This window comes from Staurois parvus, unplaced genomic scaffold, assembly GCF_062004578.1.
Source record: "Staurois parvus isolate SC_StPar_1 unplaced genomic scaffold, SC_StPar_1.0 ptg001133l, whole genome shotgun sequence".
In the NCBI taxonomy this organism is placed as follows: domain Eukaryota; kingdom Metazoa; phylum Chordata; class Amphibia; order Anura; family Ranidae; genus Staurois; species Staurois parvus.
In genome coordinates this window covers 1,187,501-1,206,904 of record NW_028318929.1, presented here as the reverse complement: position 1 = coordinate 1,206,904, position 19,404 = coordinate 1,187,501, and the positions used below count along the sequence as shown (strand labels likewise).

General features: G+C 40.6%; 1 protein-coding gene across 1 annotated transcript in view; it reads left to right on the top strand.

Moving 5' to 3' along the window:
* SHKBP1 (SH3KBP1 binding protein 1) overlaps positions 1-19,404 on the top strand; it is a 37,593-nt gene that overhangs the window by 3,273 nt on the left and 14,916 nt on the right. Inside the window, exons 2-13 of the mRNA XM_089659122.1 lie at positions 3,377-3,430; positions 4,625-4,670; positions 5,106-5,179; positions 9,244-9,302; positions 9,376-9,456; positions 9,850-10,023; positions 12,250-12,340; positions 13,330-13,520; positions 13,681-13,796; positions 15,354-15,441; positions 16,553-16,669; positions 16,835-17,005. Of these exons, the coding sequence (XP_089515248.1) occupies positions 3,377-3,430; positions 4,625-4,670; positions 5,106-5,179; positions 9,244-9,302; positions 9,376-9,456; positions 9,850-10,023; positions 12,250-12,340; positions 13,330-13,520; positions 13,681-13,796; positions 15,354-15,441; positions 16,553-16,669; positions 16,835-17,005 (1,262 nt within the window). The remainder of the gene's footprint in view (positions 1-3,376; positions 3,431-4,624; positions 4,671-5,105; positions 5,180-9,243; positions 9,303-9,375; positions 9,457-9,849; positions 10,024-12,249; positions 12,341-13,329; positions 13,521-13,680; positions 13,797-15,353; positions 15,442-16,552; positions 16,670-16,834; positions 17,006-19,404) is intronic.

The following is a 19,404-nucleotide window of genomic DNA, read 5'->3' as shown; positions in this document are numbered from 1 at the left end:
GAATATCTGGCAAGTACTGGCTGTGTGGTACATGTGACAACAATCTTCCGTATTCTTCATATGTCTGGGCTATGGGGTAGAGTGGCAAGACTAAAGCCTTTTCTTGCAAAGAAAAAAATCCAAGCCCGACTAAATTTTGCAAAAACGCATCTGACGTCTCCCAGAAGCATGTGGGGAAAATGTGTTCTGGTTTGATGAAACCAAGGTTGAACGTTTTGGCCATAATTCCAAAAGATATGTTTGGCGCAAAAACAACACTGCACATCGCCTAAAGGACACCATACCGACAGTGAAGCAGCATCATGCTTTGGGGCTGTTTCTTCAGCTGGAACTGGGGCCTTAGTCAAGGTAGAGGGAATTCCAAATACCAGTCAATATTGGCACAAAACCTTCAGGCTTCTGCTAGAAAGCTGAACATGAAGAGGAACTTCATCTTTCAGCATGACAATGACCCAAAGCATACATCCAAATCAACAAAGGAATGGCTTCACCAGAAGAAGATTAAAGTTTTGGAATGGCCCAGCCAGAGCCCAGACCTCAATCCGATCAAAAATCTGTGAAGTGATCTGAAGAGGACTTTTCAAAGGAAATGCCCTCGCAATCTGACATATTTGGAGTGTTTTTGCAAGGAAGAGTGGGCAAATATTGCCAAGTCAAGATGTGCAATGCTGATAGACTCATACCCAAAAGTACTGAGTACTGGAATCAAATCAAAAGGTGCTATAACAAAGTATTAGTAGGTGGCAAAAGTTCTGAAATGATTTACCTTTGTCTCATTTTTTTACATCACAGAAACCTGACATTTTAACCTCTTCCATACAGGGCACTTTTAACCCCTTCTTGCCCAGGCCATTTTTCAGGTTTCAGCGCTCTCACACTTTGAATGACAATTGCGCGGTCATACAACATTGTACCCAAACTAAAATTTTATCATTTTCTTCACACAACAAGAGATTTCTTTTGGTGGTATTTAATCACCATTGGGGTTTTTATTTTTTGGTAAATTAACAAAAAAAGAACGAAAATTAAAAAAAAAAAAAAAACACGTTTTCTTTGTTTCTGTTATAAAAGTTTGCAAATAATTGTTCTTCATAAATTTAGGCCAAGATGTATTCTGCTACATGTCTTTGGTGAAAATAACCCAAAATAGGATGTATTTTTTAGTCTGTAGGAAAGTTATAGAGTTCACAAACTATGGGATAGATCTGAATATTGATCAATCCTGAAGTACTGACAGCCAATCTAATTTCTTGAGGTCCAAGAATGTCAGAACAGTACAGATATCCCCCAAATGAGCCCTTTTTGCAAAGTAGACAGTCCGACATACTTCATAAGAGGCATGGCGAGTTTTTTGAAGTTGTATTTTTTTTGTCATAATTTTTCGGAAAACGAAAAAATTAAAATTATTTTCACTATTTTTTTTTTTTTTTTACATACTGTCACCAGTGCAGTACAGCATCATCATATAACTGGCATGGCGGTGATCAGGGACACTGACTGGTGACAGTATGAAAAAAAAATATAGTTTTTTTTAAATTTTTTTATTACATTTTTTTTCTATAAGCAAACATTTTACCTGAATGACATCCATTCATTCAGGGTTTTTTTTTTTTTTTTGTGCTTAGCTGTGATTTGGCCATGGCTGTGCTGTGATTGGCCCAGCTTGTGCATGTGATCACTGTGACCATTCACAGCTAGACACTAGTATACAATAGATGGCAGGAATGAAACCATTCATTGTATACAACTGTCATGTGACCTGCTGTGATTGGTCACATGGTACCGGCAACGGGGCCTGTACTCAGATCTGTCATCGGCCGTGTCCGAGGTACACCGCCGGTGACAGATCGCGCGGCTCTGCAGGCAAGCAAACTGCGCATGCCCGAAAGGACGCCATATGGCGTCCAACCGGAACGCTGAAGGATTTTGCCGGCCGCCAATCTGCCATTGGCCGGGCGGCAAGAGGTTAACAGGGGTGTGTGTAGACTTTTTATATTCACTCTGTGTTTGTGTGTTGTCTTAATGTAACCATAAGTTGTATGTACTGTGGCAGCTTCTGTTTGCGATTGTAAATTGTGGGGTGCTCATGGGGGGTCATTGCTGTTGGCTGCTGCCTTCCACAGTTTGCAGAGCCATTTCTGAAGTGTAGAACAGCATCAATATTACTAGTCCCATGAGTGCAGAGTCCTTTGCTGTGACAGCTGGCTGGAATTTTTGGCAAAACCCTGTCAGCGTGAAGTGACAGAGAAAACACAAGTACATGGAAGGTGCTATCCCTGTAGTCCCTGACCATTTCTGGGTGTGGTGATCGGTGACCATCCACTGTCATTCCTAATGCAGGCCATAGATGGGGAGAAAACCGGCCGTTTTTGTTTTTTTTGAAAAATGAAAAATAGGTTGTTCAATCAGCCGACATTACCACTATTGGTAAACAAAGGTTGGCTGATTTTCGTCCCGTCTACGGCCGGCAATTATATAGAATATACGCAGAAGAAGAAGAAATAGAATACGCAGAAGAAGAAGAAATAGAATATGCAGAAGAAGAAAAATTTGCAACATTTGTATCTATTTGTATCCATTTCAGATACAGATGTTTCTATTCGGATACAAATAGATACAATGTTGCTATACTTTTAAATGTCAAATATAATATCGAACTGAAATTCTTTTTTTTCTTTTTTTTTTTTTTTTCTGCTGCTTCTTCATATTCTATTTCTTCTTTTCCTTCTTCATATTCTATTTCTTTTCCTTCTTCTTTCATGTCACTGCGCAAGCTCATTTTTAAATATCGAAAAAAGATCGCCAAATTTGGTCCATCATTGCCGCGAAAATCGGCAGAACGACAAATTTGGCCGATTATTTTCCAGCAGGACCGATAATCTAAAAGGTCAAAAATCACGAAAAACAGCCGACCGATTACCGCACTTGGCCGTTTTTTTTGGGGGTTTTTCATCTCGTCTATGGCCCGCATTAGTTTTCTATTGACAAACAGGAGCAAGAGGAGTCTCTGCGGTAGGCTTTGCTGTAGGCCTGTTTATCTGAAGCCAGAGGGGATTTTCTGCTTCTCTCTGGGGATTCAGTATCATGTTGGTGGGCTGCCTTGGAATCGTAGGCACTCTCTTATCTACATTACTCCCTCCCCATTGCACAGCTGGCAGGTACTAGAGGGGAATGTCTGTAGTTCTAGTCCTGGCTGGAATAAGGAAGTAGTAGGTATGTTGTGTTTTTTTGTTTTTTTTTGTTTTTGGTTTTTTTTTTCCATTTTAAAGCCCGCTAGACATCATACCATCAGAAAATATATTGATCTGTGGAATGCTCCTGATGTTTGTCTTGAACAAGACACCAAAATTGCATTTTTTTTTTTTTTTTCTCACAGGTTTAGCACTTCAAGACAGACTCTTACCTGGGCTTCTGACACATTCTTCTCCAGGTGAGTATTCAGTATGTCAGAGCAATTTAAAGTGATTGTAAGCCCTCACATATACCCAGTGAAGTGACTGGCCTCAGGTGATACACAGAGATGAAACAAATTCTCCTACATAAGTTGTATCTGTCTGTTTGCAGTCCTCTATTCTCTACATCTGTTCAAAGTCCACAATCTATAAAGCTTGTCTTAGCTTTCAGAAAATGGGCTGGAGAGCTGAAGTTACTCCTTTGCAGAGCTCAGTTAGGAGAGGTCTGAGAGCTGATTGGAGGAAAGGAATGCCCCTACCCCCCCCCCCCCCTTTGCACAGCTCACAAGAACAGAGCTGAGGCTGTCAATCTGCTGGAGAGCCCTCCCCTGTCACCATTTGTTGTGGGCTTATAATACACAGCATTTTTGTGGACTGAGCAGTGTCAGCCCTGCCCAGCTTTCTCTGCTAAGCTACCAAGACCCACATACTCTCAGATCTCTACAGCACGTAGGCTTATCATTCTGTAGTTCCAAAATGAGAACCAGAAGCGCTGATTTCTCTCCTTGAGATAATGCAGGAGTGGTGCACATGACAAAGAACAGCTCTAAATGTTTAACAGGCTTTTTTGCACTTATCTAACATATATAACAAAATACTTCCAATGGTATTTAACGGACCCAAAGGGAACAAATAAGTGAAGTTCATGGTTAGGGTTTATGCACACTTTATAGATTCAAGCTTTTGGGACCTTCCTCAGGTTTTATCCAGTAATTACAAAGATCCTGAAAGCTTGCACCATTAATAACTTGCATTAGCCAGTGAAGAGTATTGCTTAATCTCCAAACTTTTCAAATTAATCAGTGGCTAACAAGTTTCCAGACTCTACTTCTTACAATGACTCCAGAGTCAAGCTGTCCACATCAGGGATTGCACCCTAGATTATTAGTCTTGAACCTCCTGCTGGAATATTTGCAATTTACAATAAATAAAAACCCCAACAAGAGGAGCAATGTTTTGTTATATTGGCTGCGGTAATTGGATAAAGCTTGAATCTCAAGTGCAAAGACCACCATAGTTCCTCAAAAAAAAAAATACAGAATCCTGGTTATATCAGGTTGCTGCATATTTCTGTTTTAGGTAGACTGAACCTAACTGATTGTCACTGAAAGCTTCTGCTGTAAACGATAGCCATAAACAATTTTATTTATTCAGCATGTTTCTTTTACCAGCTTGCTGAGTGGTCGAATCTCCTCCTTAAAGGATGAAACTGGAGCAGTGAGTTTGTGTTTTTTTGTTTTTTTTTGTTTTTTTTTTTAAAGCACATGTAATCAATAACATATTACAGTTAAAACATAATGCAAATTCTGGAAAAAAAAACATTGTGTACCTGTTCAATGTGTTAAACTGCAATATGCTGCAGACTTACGATACCGCAGTATACATTTCAAGTGAGGACGTATGTTATCATTGACACGCCATACTTCCATTATTGTGTTACATATGCAGATCTCCAGTCTAGTGTACTTCACAGCGGTCATGAAGTGACTGTTCCATGTACTTGTATAATTACAAAGTATATACAGAAATTAAGTTCTAAAAGCAACATATCTTGGTATATCAAAAGATCACATTAGAAAGCTTGTAGTTTTCCTGTGGAAAAAAAAAAAAGTGAACAACATCCTATTTTTTTTTTATTCATTTTTATCTCAGATTTTCATTGATAGAGACCCTACTGTGTTTGCTCCCATACTGAACTTTCTGCGCACCAAAGAGCTTGATACCAGGTTAGTGTATACAGAATGTCTCCGATGGTGAATGAAAATGTGTCATCGATGTACTACTACTAGTATTCTTAAAAGTTAAGTATGGGTGCCAATACTTTTTTGGCCATACTTCTGTTTTGGGTCAGAGGATTTCACTTTTGCTCTCCTGTGACCCAGAATCAGCCGATATCGGGCTATAGCCTGCTATCACCTGAAGTGGCAGAGCCACTCCAATATTGTCGGGATCCACCCAGCTGCCTGATTGACAGCTAGCTAAGAGCCAGAACCAGCTGTGCCCCATCCCTGCCCAGCACTCCAGTGAGCATTAGAGGAGCAGAGTGGAGGGCAGTGACTGACAATCACCGCTGTGTACTATGAATGGACTGAGAACTAAGCAATCGCGATCGCTTAGTTCTGGGTCATAGAGTCAACTAAGGATAGCTACAGAATCACAACAATTCTGCTACATAGAGGTGAATATGTTTAATTTTTTCCTTTTTAACCCATAACCTTAAAGGAGTAGTTCACCTTTGCCAAAAGACTCTATGCAGATAAGAGGTGTCTTTACATAAAAACAAGCTCCCAGGGCGTTGCTAGGTAAGGCCTAGTCATTACTGCTTACCTCTATCATTACAGGTCGCCACATAATTTTTGGAATGGGATCTATCACGGAGAAATCCAGTGAATACGTAGATAGGATCCTCCAGCCCTTTGTGGTTGAACAATGCTCCTACATTAGATATACCCTACATCTTTTGACACTTTTGCATGACCTCACCATTCCCCTGGTACCATTCTTTTCACCCTTGATATTGAAACCCTCTATTTCTCAATTCCACACTCCAAGGATCTGCAGGTTATAGAAAAAATTTTGAGTAGTAGAGCCATCAGAAAACAAAAACATAATCAATTCATAGTTGAATTACTGGAATTTCTCCTTACTCCTAATAAGTTTCAATTTGGTGATAGATCATTTTGCCAAGCTAATATCTACCTGGGAGATTAAGAATCTTGGCTGTTTGGGAGAATTGGAGAAATGGTGAGGTTCTACCATCATATCTGTCCAGGATTTTATCTTGGTACAGATATATTGATGATGTCCTTGTCCTTTGGACAGGTACAACAGAACAGGCCCAACAATTTGTGGATAAACTTACTCCTAATCCATACAATCTTAGGTTGACCAGTGAATGCAGTCCCCAGAAAGTGACTTTCCTGGACCTAGAAATTGAACTTATAGAGAACAGGGGCATCAACACCAAGCTATCTAGGAAACCCACAGCAACGAACAATCTATTGGATGCAAGCAGTTTCCATCCTCGCTCTTTGATCCAGGGTATCCCGGTAGGACAGTACTTGAGAGCTCGGCGGAATTGCTCTGACCCTCTCTTGATTTTGAGGGGGAAGCTTTAGACCTGTGTGAACGGTTCACTAGACAAGGTTATAACAAGAAATGCCTCATTAAGGCGTATCATAGAGCGAAAGAATCTGATCGTGAGAAACTAATTTTTGGACCCAGCGGGAAACCCACGGATAAACAGGAGACAAAATCAATATACAATACACAGAATTATCAACAAACGTTAAGGATATTTGTGCCAAACATTGGCACATTCTCAAGAAGGATGCTTCGGTGGAGAAGTATGTCAATAACCGCCCAGACCTAATTCATAGTAAGGCTAAATCTGTGGCAGATCTCCTGGTTCACAGTGATCTCAACTGGTCTCCCCCTAGATTACGTTTATGGTCTGGTATGGTTAGGTGTGGATGTTTGTGATGTCTGTCCCTCCATGTTTGAGGATTACAGCCTAACTTTGCCAACTGGCAGAATCCTCAGATGTAGACAAAGAGCAAATTGTGGCACGTCTGGAGTTGTATATATCATTCTCTGCACCTATGGATCCTTCTATGTTGGTAAAACTATACATACTATCCGTAAGAGATTTCAAGATCATCTTTACGAGATCTCCACTTACCACCTTAAATTTCCGTTGGCCAGACACGTCTGTCTTGAACACAATAGCAACCCCCAGTGCCTGCGCTGTTGGGTAGTGGAGGCTGTTCCCTATGATACTAGAGGAGAGGATTTTGATAAAGTGGTACTCCAACATGAAACGAGGTGGATATGGGAATTTGAGTCCACCAAACCTCCGGGCTTGAATGAGAGCTTGAGCTTTGCCCCCTTCCTGCCCACTTCGGTGTATTTCCCCCTCCTCCGCTTGGATCCCCCCTTCACTCCTTTCTTCCCCTTCTTTTTTTTTTTTTCTCTCTTGTTATGTACAAATAGGGTTTTTGTATCTTATATGTTTTTGTATACAGGATAGGATTGGGTGTTCTTTGGTGCAGGATTGCAATTTGAACAACAAATATTTTTAACTTATCAATTCTATTACTGTTGACGCCAGGCTTTTCTCAGCTGGGTATATTTGTTATTGATTAGAGATTCTAGTAGTGTGGATTATGTCCACTAGATGGAGCAGGGAATGCTCTGCACTGATTGTTCTCCCTGTGTGTTCTGTTTTGGCCTCCTGGGACTGCACATGCATGTGACATCATACGCACCCCACGTCACGATGTGGCCCTGCCCCGCACATGCGCAGTACGGATGGGGTGGACATTTTAAGTGCCCAAGCTCAGACAGTAGACTGTCAAGCAAACTTTTGGAGCCTACCTCTGAGGTAGCCGGTTGTACCAGCGAAACCGGTCAGAAATGGCCCAATACCACACTTCCAGGTCCTGCACTGAACTCTCCATGGACTTCTATTTCAAGATAAGTACCTTTTTATTGGCTATGGATGCTCCTCCTAGTGGCTTTACATTCTCCTACCCCATGCTGTTATGCTGTTACCATCTGGAAGGACTGTTGGTCTTGCACTGTGTGCCTACTCTTCACATACAATGTTTTGTCTGACTTAGAAGATATCTACAAGGCTCTATGCTTTAAGGTGTCATTTTGCCTCTCAAAAGGGTTTTGTGTGGTGGCCATCCTTATAACTGAGAAGTCACTGTGTATTCTGATTGCTTACATGCTAAACCATATCCACCCCTGTGCATACAAAGGGATTGTGCCTCAGATAATGCCATTTCTTTGACTGGGAAGTCTCTGCATACTCCGACTGCTTGAGTGTTTACTGGCCACACCAATTATCTACAATTTTGAAGGAATTGCATTGCTAGTTCATCTATGGCTGCTACATGTCAAACCTCTCAAGGGAGTGAACCACCTTTACAGGATCTTCCCTGGATGGTGCCCTACAGTTCGGCACCTGAGCGGGTCACGGGCTTATCGTATATCATATACCATATTTACATCCTCCTCTGGACTACATGTGGTCGTATGTTTAGGATTAGTTGCTGTTATGATCTTTATGCCTGGTGATTAGTGCATGAAGGAAGTTTTGTTATCCTCCATGCATCCTTCCCTGTATTGCACTCATACTTACCTCATTGGTCTGGTTCTGGATTTATCCTGGTGCATATAGCTTGTCAAGTCTGGATGTAGGAGTCTTTATCATCCTTTTTGTATTTTTGCCTGCATAGAACATGTTATAGCTTACCAATGAGTCATCCATACAATTATCTTTCAACTAATAAGTTAAATCAACTAATAAAGTAAATCCCCTGATGGGGATTTACCTACTTGGGACCTGAGGAGTGTGGTACAATCTTTTGTGTGTTTGTTTTATACTTTTAATTTTGTCTGTGTTAATAAAGAAGTTTTTGTGCGCCATTGATCACCTCTGTTTTTGAATTCTTTCTTTTGAGCATTTACAAATTCCCTATTCCGGTTGAGTCTATAACTAGTCTTTTTTTTTTTTTTTCTCTCTTAGATTCTCATTGGCTTGGTGTCTAGGGACTCCCAGAATACATATTATTGTGTGAATATTTATTCCTAAGTACCTTGAGGCTTCTCTTTGAAAGTTTTACAATATCTAAATACAAATGTATGAATTAATTGTGAAGATTTTTTTTTTTTTTTTTTTTTACAGTTAATTTATAAAGACATGTTTGTGCCCAGAGTTCAATTTTAAATAAGCTTGTCTGTCTTCCTGTCACCCACAGTCTTTGTTTTTACTGTCTTGCAGAGGTGTGAACAGCTCTCTTCTGTTACATGAGGCTGAGTTTTATGGCATTACCCCACTAGGTAAACTTACTCTTCTTTCAGTTTCTTCTATGTATTGTAACTTGGTAACCAACTCTCCCAATTTTTGTTTCAGTGAGACGCTTACAGCTGTGTGAGGAGTTGGAACGCTCTTCATGTGGCAGCGTGCTGTTTAATGGATACCTCCCACCCCCTGGTAAGAGATTCTGACAGATGCAGAAATGTTTTGACCTCTAAAATGTTATTGATTGTTCAGGTGGTGCACCTAATGAAAAACATTTATTTTCAGGCTGCCGCCATTAATGTTTTCTGGTACATGATAGACTGGCCTATTAATATGTCGCTGTCCCTCAAGTTCACTGAAAGAAATGACTCATTATTATCTCATAACATGCTCTGGTTCTAGGGAGAACTGACTTTTTACAATTTTAATGGCCCTAGACACACCTTGTCTGCTGCTATAGGTGGCTAGCTTGATAAATGTGTCTTGGTGCATTTTAAATATTTTTATTTTCCTTAATAAAAAAAAATGTGGATAGATTTTAAATGTCTCACTTTTTATTGCTTAAGTATCCATTTTTATTTCTAGTGTTTCCAGCTAAGAGGAGGAACCGTCACAGTGTTTCTGGGCTGCAGGTCAGCTCTAGAGGTGGAGGAAGTGAGCGGGCTCCTGTACGAAGGAGTAACACAATGCCCCCCAACTTGGGGGGTGCTGGTATCCTGGGACGCTTGTTAGAAGAACGGAATTATGGGAATATTGGAGGTCTGTATCGCACACATGCTATAGGCTGCATGCATTTTAACTAAATGAAGGGTACATCTTTGTTCTATTTTTTGTAAATGCTTTACAGTCTAGTGCAGTGGTCTCCGAACTGCGGCCTGGGGGCCAGATGTGGCCCCTTTGCTTGCCTTTCCCCAGTCCTTGAGGCATTATTCCTGCAACTGAAACCAGCTATGAGGTGCAATTCCTGACACTGACCCCAACAATGGGGCACTATTCCTTCCCCCTATTACCAAAAATGGGGAATTGTTTACTCCCACTGGGCACAGTCAGACCCTTAAAGTCAGAAGGACAGTAAACTGGCCTTTTTTAAGAAAGTTTGGAGACCCCTGGTCTAGTGGCACATAATTCATAGGACTCTTTAATTTTATTCAATGGCCATATGCATACAACTTTGAATGTTAGCGGGTGTACATGTGGTAACAATTTGGAATATATACATAAGATGTAATAAAGTGTTTTTCTTTGCTTTATTTTATTAGAGGACACAACAGGCACCTGGGTTATAGGTCTCGTCTAGTACAGGGGCTTATATAAGGCCTTTTAATAGGCAGGTTCTCTAATTCTGTGTTGAGCTCTGTTCCCAGTTTAATCAACAAGAGATGCATTGTAAGGCAGATGCAGAAATAAAAGGGCAGAATGATTGTAAGGACACTTATTTGTGTTTCCTCTATCTGCAAGAGATGCATCGCTTGAAACCTGCTGGAAGGAGGCTCAGCTTATGTTTCTCAAGCACCTTCAGGCCACATCTGTTGCAAAGGTTCATCGCTCTTATCTTGACATATATTCCTGGTCCAGGCATTCTTGGTTAGAGTCTTATAGTTATAGTCTCATGTCCAAGATACGGCAGTTCCTAACCTCGGAAACCACTAAGCAACTTATTCACTCCCTTGTTATATCTCGCCTTGACTATTGTAACTCCCTCCTCATTGGCCTACCGAATCGCAGGCTATCCCCTCTTCAGTCTATCATGAATGCTGCTGCCAGACTCATCCACCTTACTAACCGTTTTGTATCTGCCAGCCCTCTCTGCCAATCCCTCCACTGGCTTCCCATTGCCCAACGGATAAAAGTAAAAACATTAACAATAACGTATAAAGCCATTTATAACTCTGTCCCAAATTACATCAACAATCTTGTCTCTAAATATCACCCAAACCGTACTCTCTGCTCCTCACAAGACCTCCTGCTCTCTAGCTCCCTTGTCTCCTCCTCCCATGCTCGTCTCCAGGACTTTTCCAGAGCTTCCCCCATCCTCTGGAACTCTCTACCCCAATTTATCAGACTATCGCCTACTCTGCTCACTTTTAGGTGATCTCTGAAAACCTATCTCTTCAGGGAAAGCCTATCCTGCCCTCAGCTAATAATGGAATCTTCTACTCTTCCAATTAGTTCATCCCCCACAGTTACTACCTTTTGTACCACTAGCCCCTCCCTCCTAGATTGTAAGCTCCAAGGAGCAGGGCCCTCCTTTTCCTCTTGTATTGAACTGTATTGTTGCTGTATTGTCTCCCGTTATATTGTAAAGCACTGAGCAAACTGTTGGCGTTATATAAATCCTGTATAATAATAATAATAATTATAGGAAGTTTTGTCATGTTCTCATCTAAGCCCTGTAGAAGGGGGAGTTTTTGACTCCTGAAACGCTTTCTTTCATTTTATCTTTTGTTGTCTTATTTTTATATACAATAAATGATCTGGACTCTTAGGATGATTGTTTGTTTGGCACTCTCCTTATCAGTTTCACCTGGTTTCCCACCTGGGAAGGCTGTTGCCCCTTGGAAGGGCCTCCATATTGTGGTAGAGCTGGCAGGAACACATCATCAAGTCCAACCAACACCCCGTTGGATTCTTGGCTGCATTTCTGCACCCACCCCCCCTTTTTTTGCTCCTTGCCCTCCTTGATAGTGAGACTCTCATCCATTCTTTTTCCCTAGCCCCTTCCTATTTACGGGCAGATAAAGGTCTGGGTCCACTCATTATTCAATGCCTGGGGAGGGCAGTACTGGTCTGGTGATGCATCCCCTTTGGATAGAGAAAACGTGTGTGTGTGTGTGTGTGTGTGTGTGTGTGTGTCAGTCATGAATTAGCATTACAGAGTAATGTATGTAGGTTAAGTCATTTTATTTAAGCAAGAAATGATGTTATACACATACGGTATTTTAATACTCCCACATAGAGGTAACATGTTCTTTAACATTTACTCAGGAACACCCAGTGACCCTGGGATGGTGAGGATCATCTGCGGACATCATAACTGGATTGCAGTGGCTTTTGCTCAATTCATTGTCTGTTACAGGTATCTATGAGACATCAATGCCTCTGTCTGGTCTGACTTGTCAAATCTATAGAATGCTGTTGTGCTGAATAAAATAAAAATTCCAGTTAAGCCAGCCATAGATGGATCGAATTTCAACAGGGACCGGCTGAGATTCAATCCATCTATGGTCAAGTTGATTGTACCCAAGTCGATCCATTGATCAAATTTGGTACAACCAGAATGTTGGAATTTTGGCATGCAATTATTGCTAGCCGTAGTCGCTGAGTTCCCCCAGAAGGGACGGCTCCCTGCACCCCCTGCCGGGAGAACACAGTGGCTTCACAGGAGTGGTTGCAGGAAAGAAAATCGCATAATATATGGCCTACCTTACTTGCAAGTCTGAATTAAAAACTTCTTATTCAGTGGAACATAAGTGACTCATGCATAGATAACATGAAGTAAAGTCAATTCTATCAATTATTTATACAGAATCTAATCAATAAGAATTAGATAAGTTTGTGTTCGGTAATGCATTTCAATATCTGTTTTATTAAACAATGTTTGTAAACCAGTACTCTATAAGCCCAGTATATTCCAGAAAGTGTACAGTATTAGTCTGTTACATTTATGCACCAGAAAACAGTGGGAAGTGCAAGCATGGTAAAAGGCATAGGTACTTGCATAATACTTTTTGATTATACATTATGGGTTTCACATTCAAGCACAAATTGCAGCATGCACGTTATTGCAAATATATGCCAGTACAGCACTGAGCTGTGCCTTTCTCTGTTATCAAAAATCCATTTTATTTGTACTTTAAGCTTATTAGAGTAAATTTATCCCCTGTAATGGGGGCTAACGTTGTTAGAAGATTTTGATTGGTTATGCTGATTAATGTATAGCTGCTGCTGGCTGACATCTGTCTGCCTATCAGTAAATGGACCTTGATACCATCTATGAATAATACAAGATTTCTGCCCACTGTCCTTTCCTATTAATACTGTCATGGGTTTTTTTTTTTTCTACAGAATGAAGGAAACCTCTGGCTGGCAGCTGATTTTCACAAGCCCGTGTCTCGACTGGGTGATTGAACGGGTGGCCCTTAATGCCAAGACTGTTGGAGGATCACTGGGTGACCATGACAAGATGCTTGCTGTCTCCTCCTGCAGTGAGATTATTCTGTGGGCCATCTCAGGTGATGGCACAGGGAGTGAAATAGGTGAGATCATCATAGAAACAAGTGTGCAATATATAGAAGTGACTGGGAGAGGCACACAAATACTAGGTGGTAAACAGGAGTCTGAAGCAAGCAATGTCCGCTTTTTAAAGCTTTAAGATGATGGGCTTTTGCCTGTTAATGTCCTCTGTAATTATTGCAGGAGTCTTTAGCCTTGGAGTGCCAGCCGAAGCTTTGTTTTTTGTGGGCAATCAGTTAATAGCCACAAGCCACACTGGAAAAATTGGTGTGTGGAATGCTGTTACCAAACACTGGCAGGTAAAATAAAATATTCTTTTCTCCGTGTTACGCCCTGTACCCTATTTTTACCTGTACGTTTGTATTAGCTGTTCATGTATGCTCCTGCCTTGCTCTTGGTCGTGGTCAAGGCAGGGTGTTTAATACTAAGACCGGCAAACATTCACTGGTGGTGAAACAATCTCCTGAGATTTAAAATGCATACATCAGGAAGATTCACTTGCAGTGAATGTCACAATCACTGTTTTATAAATATACCCTGTTAACCTATGTACTTTATTGGTAGTGTTGTGTATTTCACAAGGGATTTGAGTTTGATTTGTAACTGAAAATAATATATTCTGACAGATTATTATATATTTCTGTGTTATGGTGAATTTTGTAAGGTGTGGTGTGTACATAATGGTTAAGTTCTGATAAGATGATGAGTGGAGAAGAGTTTGTCCTGAGCAGATCTTGCAACTGTGGTAATGCCTGGGAGTGGAGACACACTCACCAGCCACTTTATTAAGTACACCTGTTCAATTGCTTGGTAACACAAATTGATAATCAGCCAATCACATGGCAGCAACTCAATGGATTTAGGCATGTAGACATTGTGAAGACGACTTGCTGAACTTCAAACCGAGCATCAGAATGGAGAAGAAAAGGGATTTAAGTGACTTTGAACGTGGCATGGTTGTTGGTGCCAGATGGGCTGGTCTGAGTATTTCAAAAACTGCTGATCATCATGGGATTTTCACACACAACCATCTCTAGGGTTTACAGAGAATGGTCTGAAAAAGCAGAAATATCCAGTGAGTGGCAGTTGTGTGGATGAGCATGCCTTGTTGATGTCAGAGGAGAATGGGTAGACTGGTTGCGGCAACATTCATGGTGATGGTGTGGGGGATATTTTCTTGGCACTAGCAAGATGTAGCTTGTAAAGTGGCCGGTGAGTGTATATTTCTGTGTTCTGGTGAAATTTTAAGGCGTGTTGTGTACATAATGGCTTGTGAAAAAAAAACATGACGCTTATGAGAAGTCCTGATAAGGCGATAAGCAGAGAAGAGTTTGTCCTGAGCAGAGATTGCAGCTGGGATAATGCCTGGGAGTGGAGACATATAGGGGTTTATTTATTAAAGCTGGAGAGTGCAAAATCAGGCTCACTTTGCATAGAAACCAATCAGCTTCTCAATGAATACAATGAATTAAAGAGACCCATTGGGGTAGGAAGAAGGAACCCTACAGGGATTCGGGTGGGAAATTCTAAAGGTGTAGCTGCGTGTCTGTAGGTTGACGGTGCATGCAGAGTCATGAAGGACAGCATAAGGTGTTATATAGACATTACAATACCTTTTGATAGTGGAACACAATGATTGTGGATACTGCCTACAACATTTGCTACTAAATTGTGGCGTTTTGAACCATAATACTTTTTAAATATGCAGAATATTAATTATTTTTAGTTATCTGCTTTTCCTCACTTTTGTTTTGGTTTTGTTTGTCCTTGTGTTTCTGTGCACATTTGTCATCCAACCATAGGTGAAAACGTACCCCTTTTCTTTCCATGATGCCTAATGTTCTATCTACTGACAGATTCAAGATGTAGTTCCGATCAACAGTTATGACACAGCTGGCTCCTTCCTGCTGCTGGGCTGTAACAATGGATCCATCTACTATGTAGGTAAGTGTAACAGACTGGTCTCTGCCAATAGCTGCATTTACTGCTGAAATGAGAAGAACATCATACACAGTACAATCCCAATTCAAAAAATGTTGGGACGCTGTGTAAAATCTGTGCAAGAATAGAATGTAATTATTTGCACATCTCGTAAACCCATATTTTATTCACAATAGAAAACATGTATCAAATGTTTAAACTGAGACCTTCCATTATAAGAGGAAAAAAAAAGGTAATTTTGAAATTGGTGGCAGCAACAAATCTCAAAGGTTTTGACAGGGCCAGGTTTTCCATGGTATAGCATCCCCTCTTCCTCTAGACCACATGTTGGAGTTTTGGGAGAGGAATGTTGCCCCATTCTTGTCTGCTATAGGATTCTAACTGCTCAACAGTCTTCTACTACGAAGCCATGCTGTTGTAATAGATGTAGTATGCAGTTTAGCATTGTCCTGCTGAAATATGCTTTCGCTGGAAAAGACATTGTCTGAGAGCATATGCTGCTCTAAAACCTGGATATATCTTTCAGCATTAATGGTGCCTTTACAGATGTGCAAGCTGCCCATTCCATATGCATTAATGCACCCCCATACCATTTAGAGATGCAAGCTTTTGAATTGAGAACTGATAACAAGCTGGAAGGTCCCCTCCTGTTTAGTCTGGAGGATGCAGAGCCCATGGTTGCCAAAAAATGTAAAATTTCCATTTGTCTGACCACAGAACAGTTTTCCACTTTTGTAACAGACCATTTTAAATGAGGTTTGGCCCAAAGCAACCTGCAGCGTTTCTGGATCACTTTTAGATATGGCTTCTTCTTTTCATGATAGAGCTTTACCTTGCATTTTTGGATGGCACGGCGAACTGCATTCAGACAGAGAGGATTTTGGAAGTATTACTGATCTCATGCAGTAATATCCATCACTGAATCATGACTGTTTTAATGTAGTGCCTTCTGAGGGCTTGAAGATCAAGGAACTCCAGTATTGCTTTTCACCCTTTTCCCTTGCTTACATATCCTTAGTACTCTCAGGAATATTTGCTTAAGCTTGGTTCTTTTCTTAATTTCTGTGTTTTTGATCTTATTTCACACTCCTCTATTTTTTTGTTTTGTTTGCAGATGTCCAGAAATTTCCTCTGCGCATGAAGGACAATGACTTGCTTGTTACAGAGCTTTACCGTGATCCATCTGAAGATGCTATCACTGCACTTAGTGTCTACCTCACTCCCAAAACCAGTAAGAGTCATTTCCCTTGGCTGTCATTGATCACAGAGACATTTGTGTCTAGCACAGACTTGTTCTCTCCCAACCTACAAACAAATGTGTATGTTTAGAAGTGATCCCCTATCTGATAAAGTGTTTTTGCATACCACAGTTTAGTGAACGGTCTTCTTTCTTTAGGTGACAGTGGTAACTGGATCGAGATAGCCTATGGAACAAGTTCTGGTATTGTAAGGGTTATTGTTCAGCATCCAGAGACTGTTGGGTCTGGTCCTCAGCTTTTCCAGACATTCACTGTTCACCGTAGCCCTGTGACCAAAATAATGCTGTCAGAAAGACACCTGATCTCAGGTAATGAGTGTATGTTTTTTCCTCGAATGCTATGCAGCCAATGTACACTTTTGTGGTGATTCCTTATTGTATCTGTCCACTGGAATTTCTTAACATAGTAGTGATACGGAAGTGGATTGGCAAACCTTTATTCCACAGTAAATCAAAGACAAATTCTCCTGCGCTGTAGGACTCAGACAGGTGGCGAATAGATGGAACCAGGCCTGGAGAAATTGTCCACCAATGCATAAAGGGCTGTGCGGCTCCAAAACAAGGCTGGGGAAGCCCGGCCAATACTGCAGAATGAAATGAAAACGAGAAGCGCACCAACCTTGCGCATTACCTCAGTAACCAAAATGTATTAATTGTAAAAAATATACTCCCAAACAGCGAATGAAATCAGGCATGTAAGTCCTCACAGGGACTTGAAGATAGCGTGAATCCCATCAAGGGAATGGGTGTTCAGTACTGATTATTTTATTTAATACATTTTGGTTACTGAGGTAATGCGCAAGGTTGGTGCGCTTCTCATTTTCATTTCATTAAACCTTTATTCCACACAGAGATTCATTTTACTCAGACACCTCTTAAAATTAATTTTAAGGTTTTTTTTTTTCTAATCCCAAAATAAAAAGCCTTTTATACTTACCTGCCCTTCTCTTCTGGGGTCCTATGCCATTGCTGTCCGCTCCTCCTTTCCTGAGTGTGTCTCCATAGCAAGCTGTGTGCTGCGGGGGCACCCATATCAGCATGCTCCTGAGCCAGGCTGTGCATCCATAGCCACGCACAGTGTGACTCAGCCAACATCTTCCCCCCACTCCCTCCTCACTGGATTTGTTCGACAGTAACAGGAGCCAATGGCTCCCACTGCTATCAGTATGTCCTCAGAGAGATGGGAAGAAACCAGCACTGCTGCAGACAGGCACAGTGCTGGATTACAAGAGGACATTGGTAAGCATTTTGGGGGAGGGGAACAAACCGCAAAGCAAAGTTGTGTGTTTTTTGTTTTTTTTTTGTTTTTGTTTTTTTTTTTAGCATAATGCAGGTAATGCATTAAAGTAAAAAAAAAAAAATAATAACTTTAGAACCACTTTACTTTACCTGTGTTTTTGGGGTATAAACATAAACCGGGCACCTAGCAAACCTAGAGAGCAATGCAGATCAGTACACCTATACTGCAAGGGTGATTGTCGCTTCGCCACCTTGGTGCCCAGATATTCCATGTGCACCTTCACATCTTCTAAAAGTGTATGTAACAGAGTGTATATTGCTTCTGTTGCTTAAGTGGATAGCTACTACTGTCTTGAATATGGTTCATACTCGTGTATTTTGTAATATCTGTATGATACTGATATTTTATGCTAATACTCTGACCATATAATTTTATGTTGTGCACTTCCTATAAACACCTGATAAAGTTTATGGGAAACTAACCTCAAATGGAGTGTTTTCACTCTTCTGGAAAAGCTTGGAGATGTAAGTGTGGATTGCTATTGTCACTCTACTGCTTGACTTCCACCATCCAGACATTTGTCCACTCAAATGCTGAACAGTGCGCATGATGGAAACACAGTTGGTTAATTGTAACTCCCATCTTTTCTTTCTTTGTTTGCAGTTTATTCATTTGAAAGTGCCAGACTGAGCACATACACATAAAACCTAATCTGCTTGTGCTGTGTTTTGACATCCACTGGTGAAACAAAAAGTTATATGTTGGTGGGACAGGCAGAGTAGATAGTCACAGGGCAAGCTTTGTTAACAAAGCTTCATCACAAGGATAAGGATCTTAAGGACTAATTTTCAAATCTCATTGCACTTGACTGAAAATAACAATCACTTTTTTAAAAAATAAAGTTGCAAAGTAAACTTTATGATTTGGGACTTGATTGTGTTGTATCTCTGCAACAGAGGCTATGAGCAGGCAATACTTATATTTTGTCAACTGAGGCTATGTTCTCTATACTCCTAAATATGTAAGGTTATTTGTTCCCTTATTAACCCCTTCACGCCTAAGGGTAAAACAAATCTTAATGCCTAAGCACAATTTTGCAACTTTGACATGTGTTAGCAAAACCGTACAATTCATCACAACTACTGTGCTTCCAGGTGGATTATACTTTGGTTTTTTTGTTTTTTTCAGGACAAATTGCACTTTCATTTAGTGGTTAATGGTTATCTTCTGATATTATTATTTTTTTTTTTAATTATTATTATTATTATTATTATTATTACCAAAGGAAAACTGGCCCAAAATAGTAAAAAAAAAAAAAAAACCCTTTTTTACATTTAGCTGTATTTGTCTTGCTACTACCATAACCTACCACCAAAGAACAACCCAGAATAATTTCTCCTGCTCCTGACGATCGCAACGATACCGCATGTGTGTATGTTAGTTGTTTGTACCTGTAGTACAGTCCAGA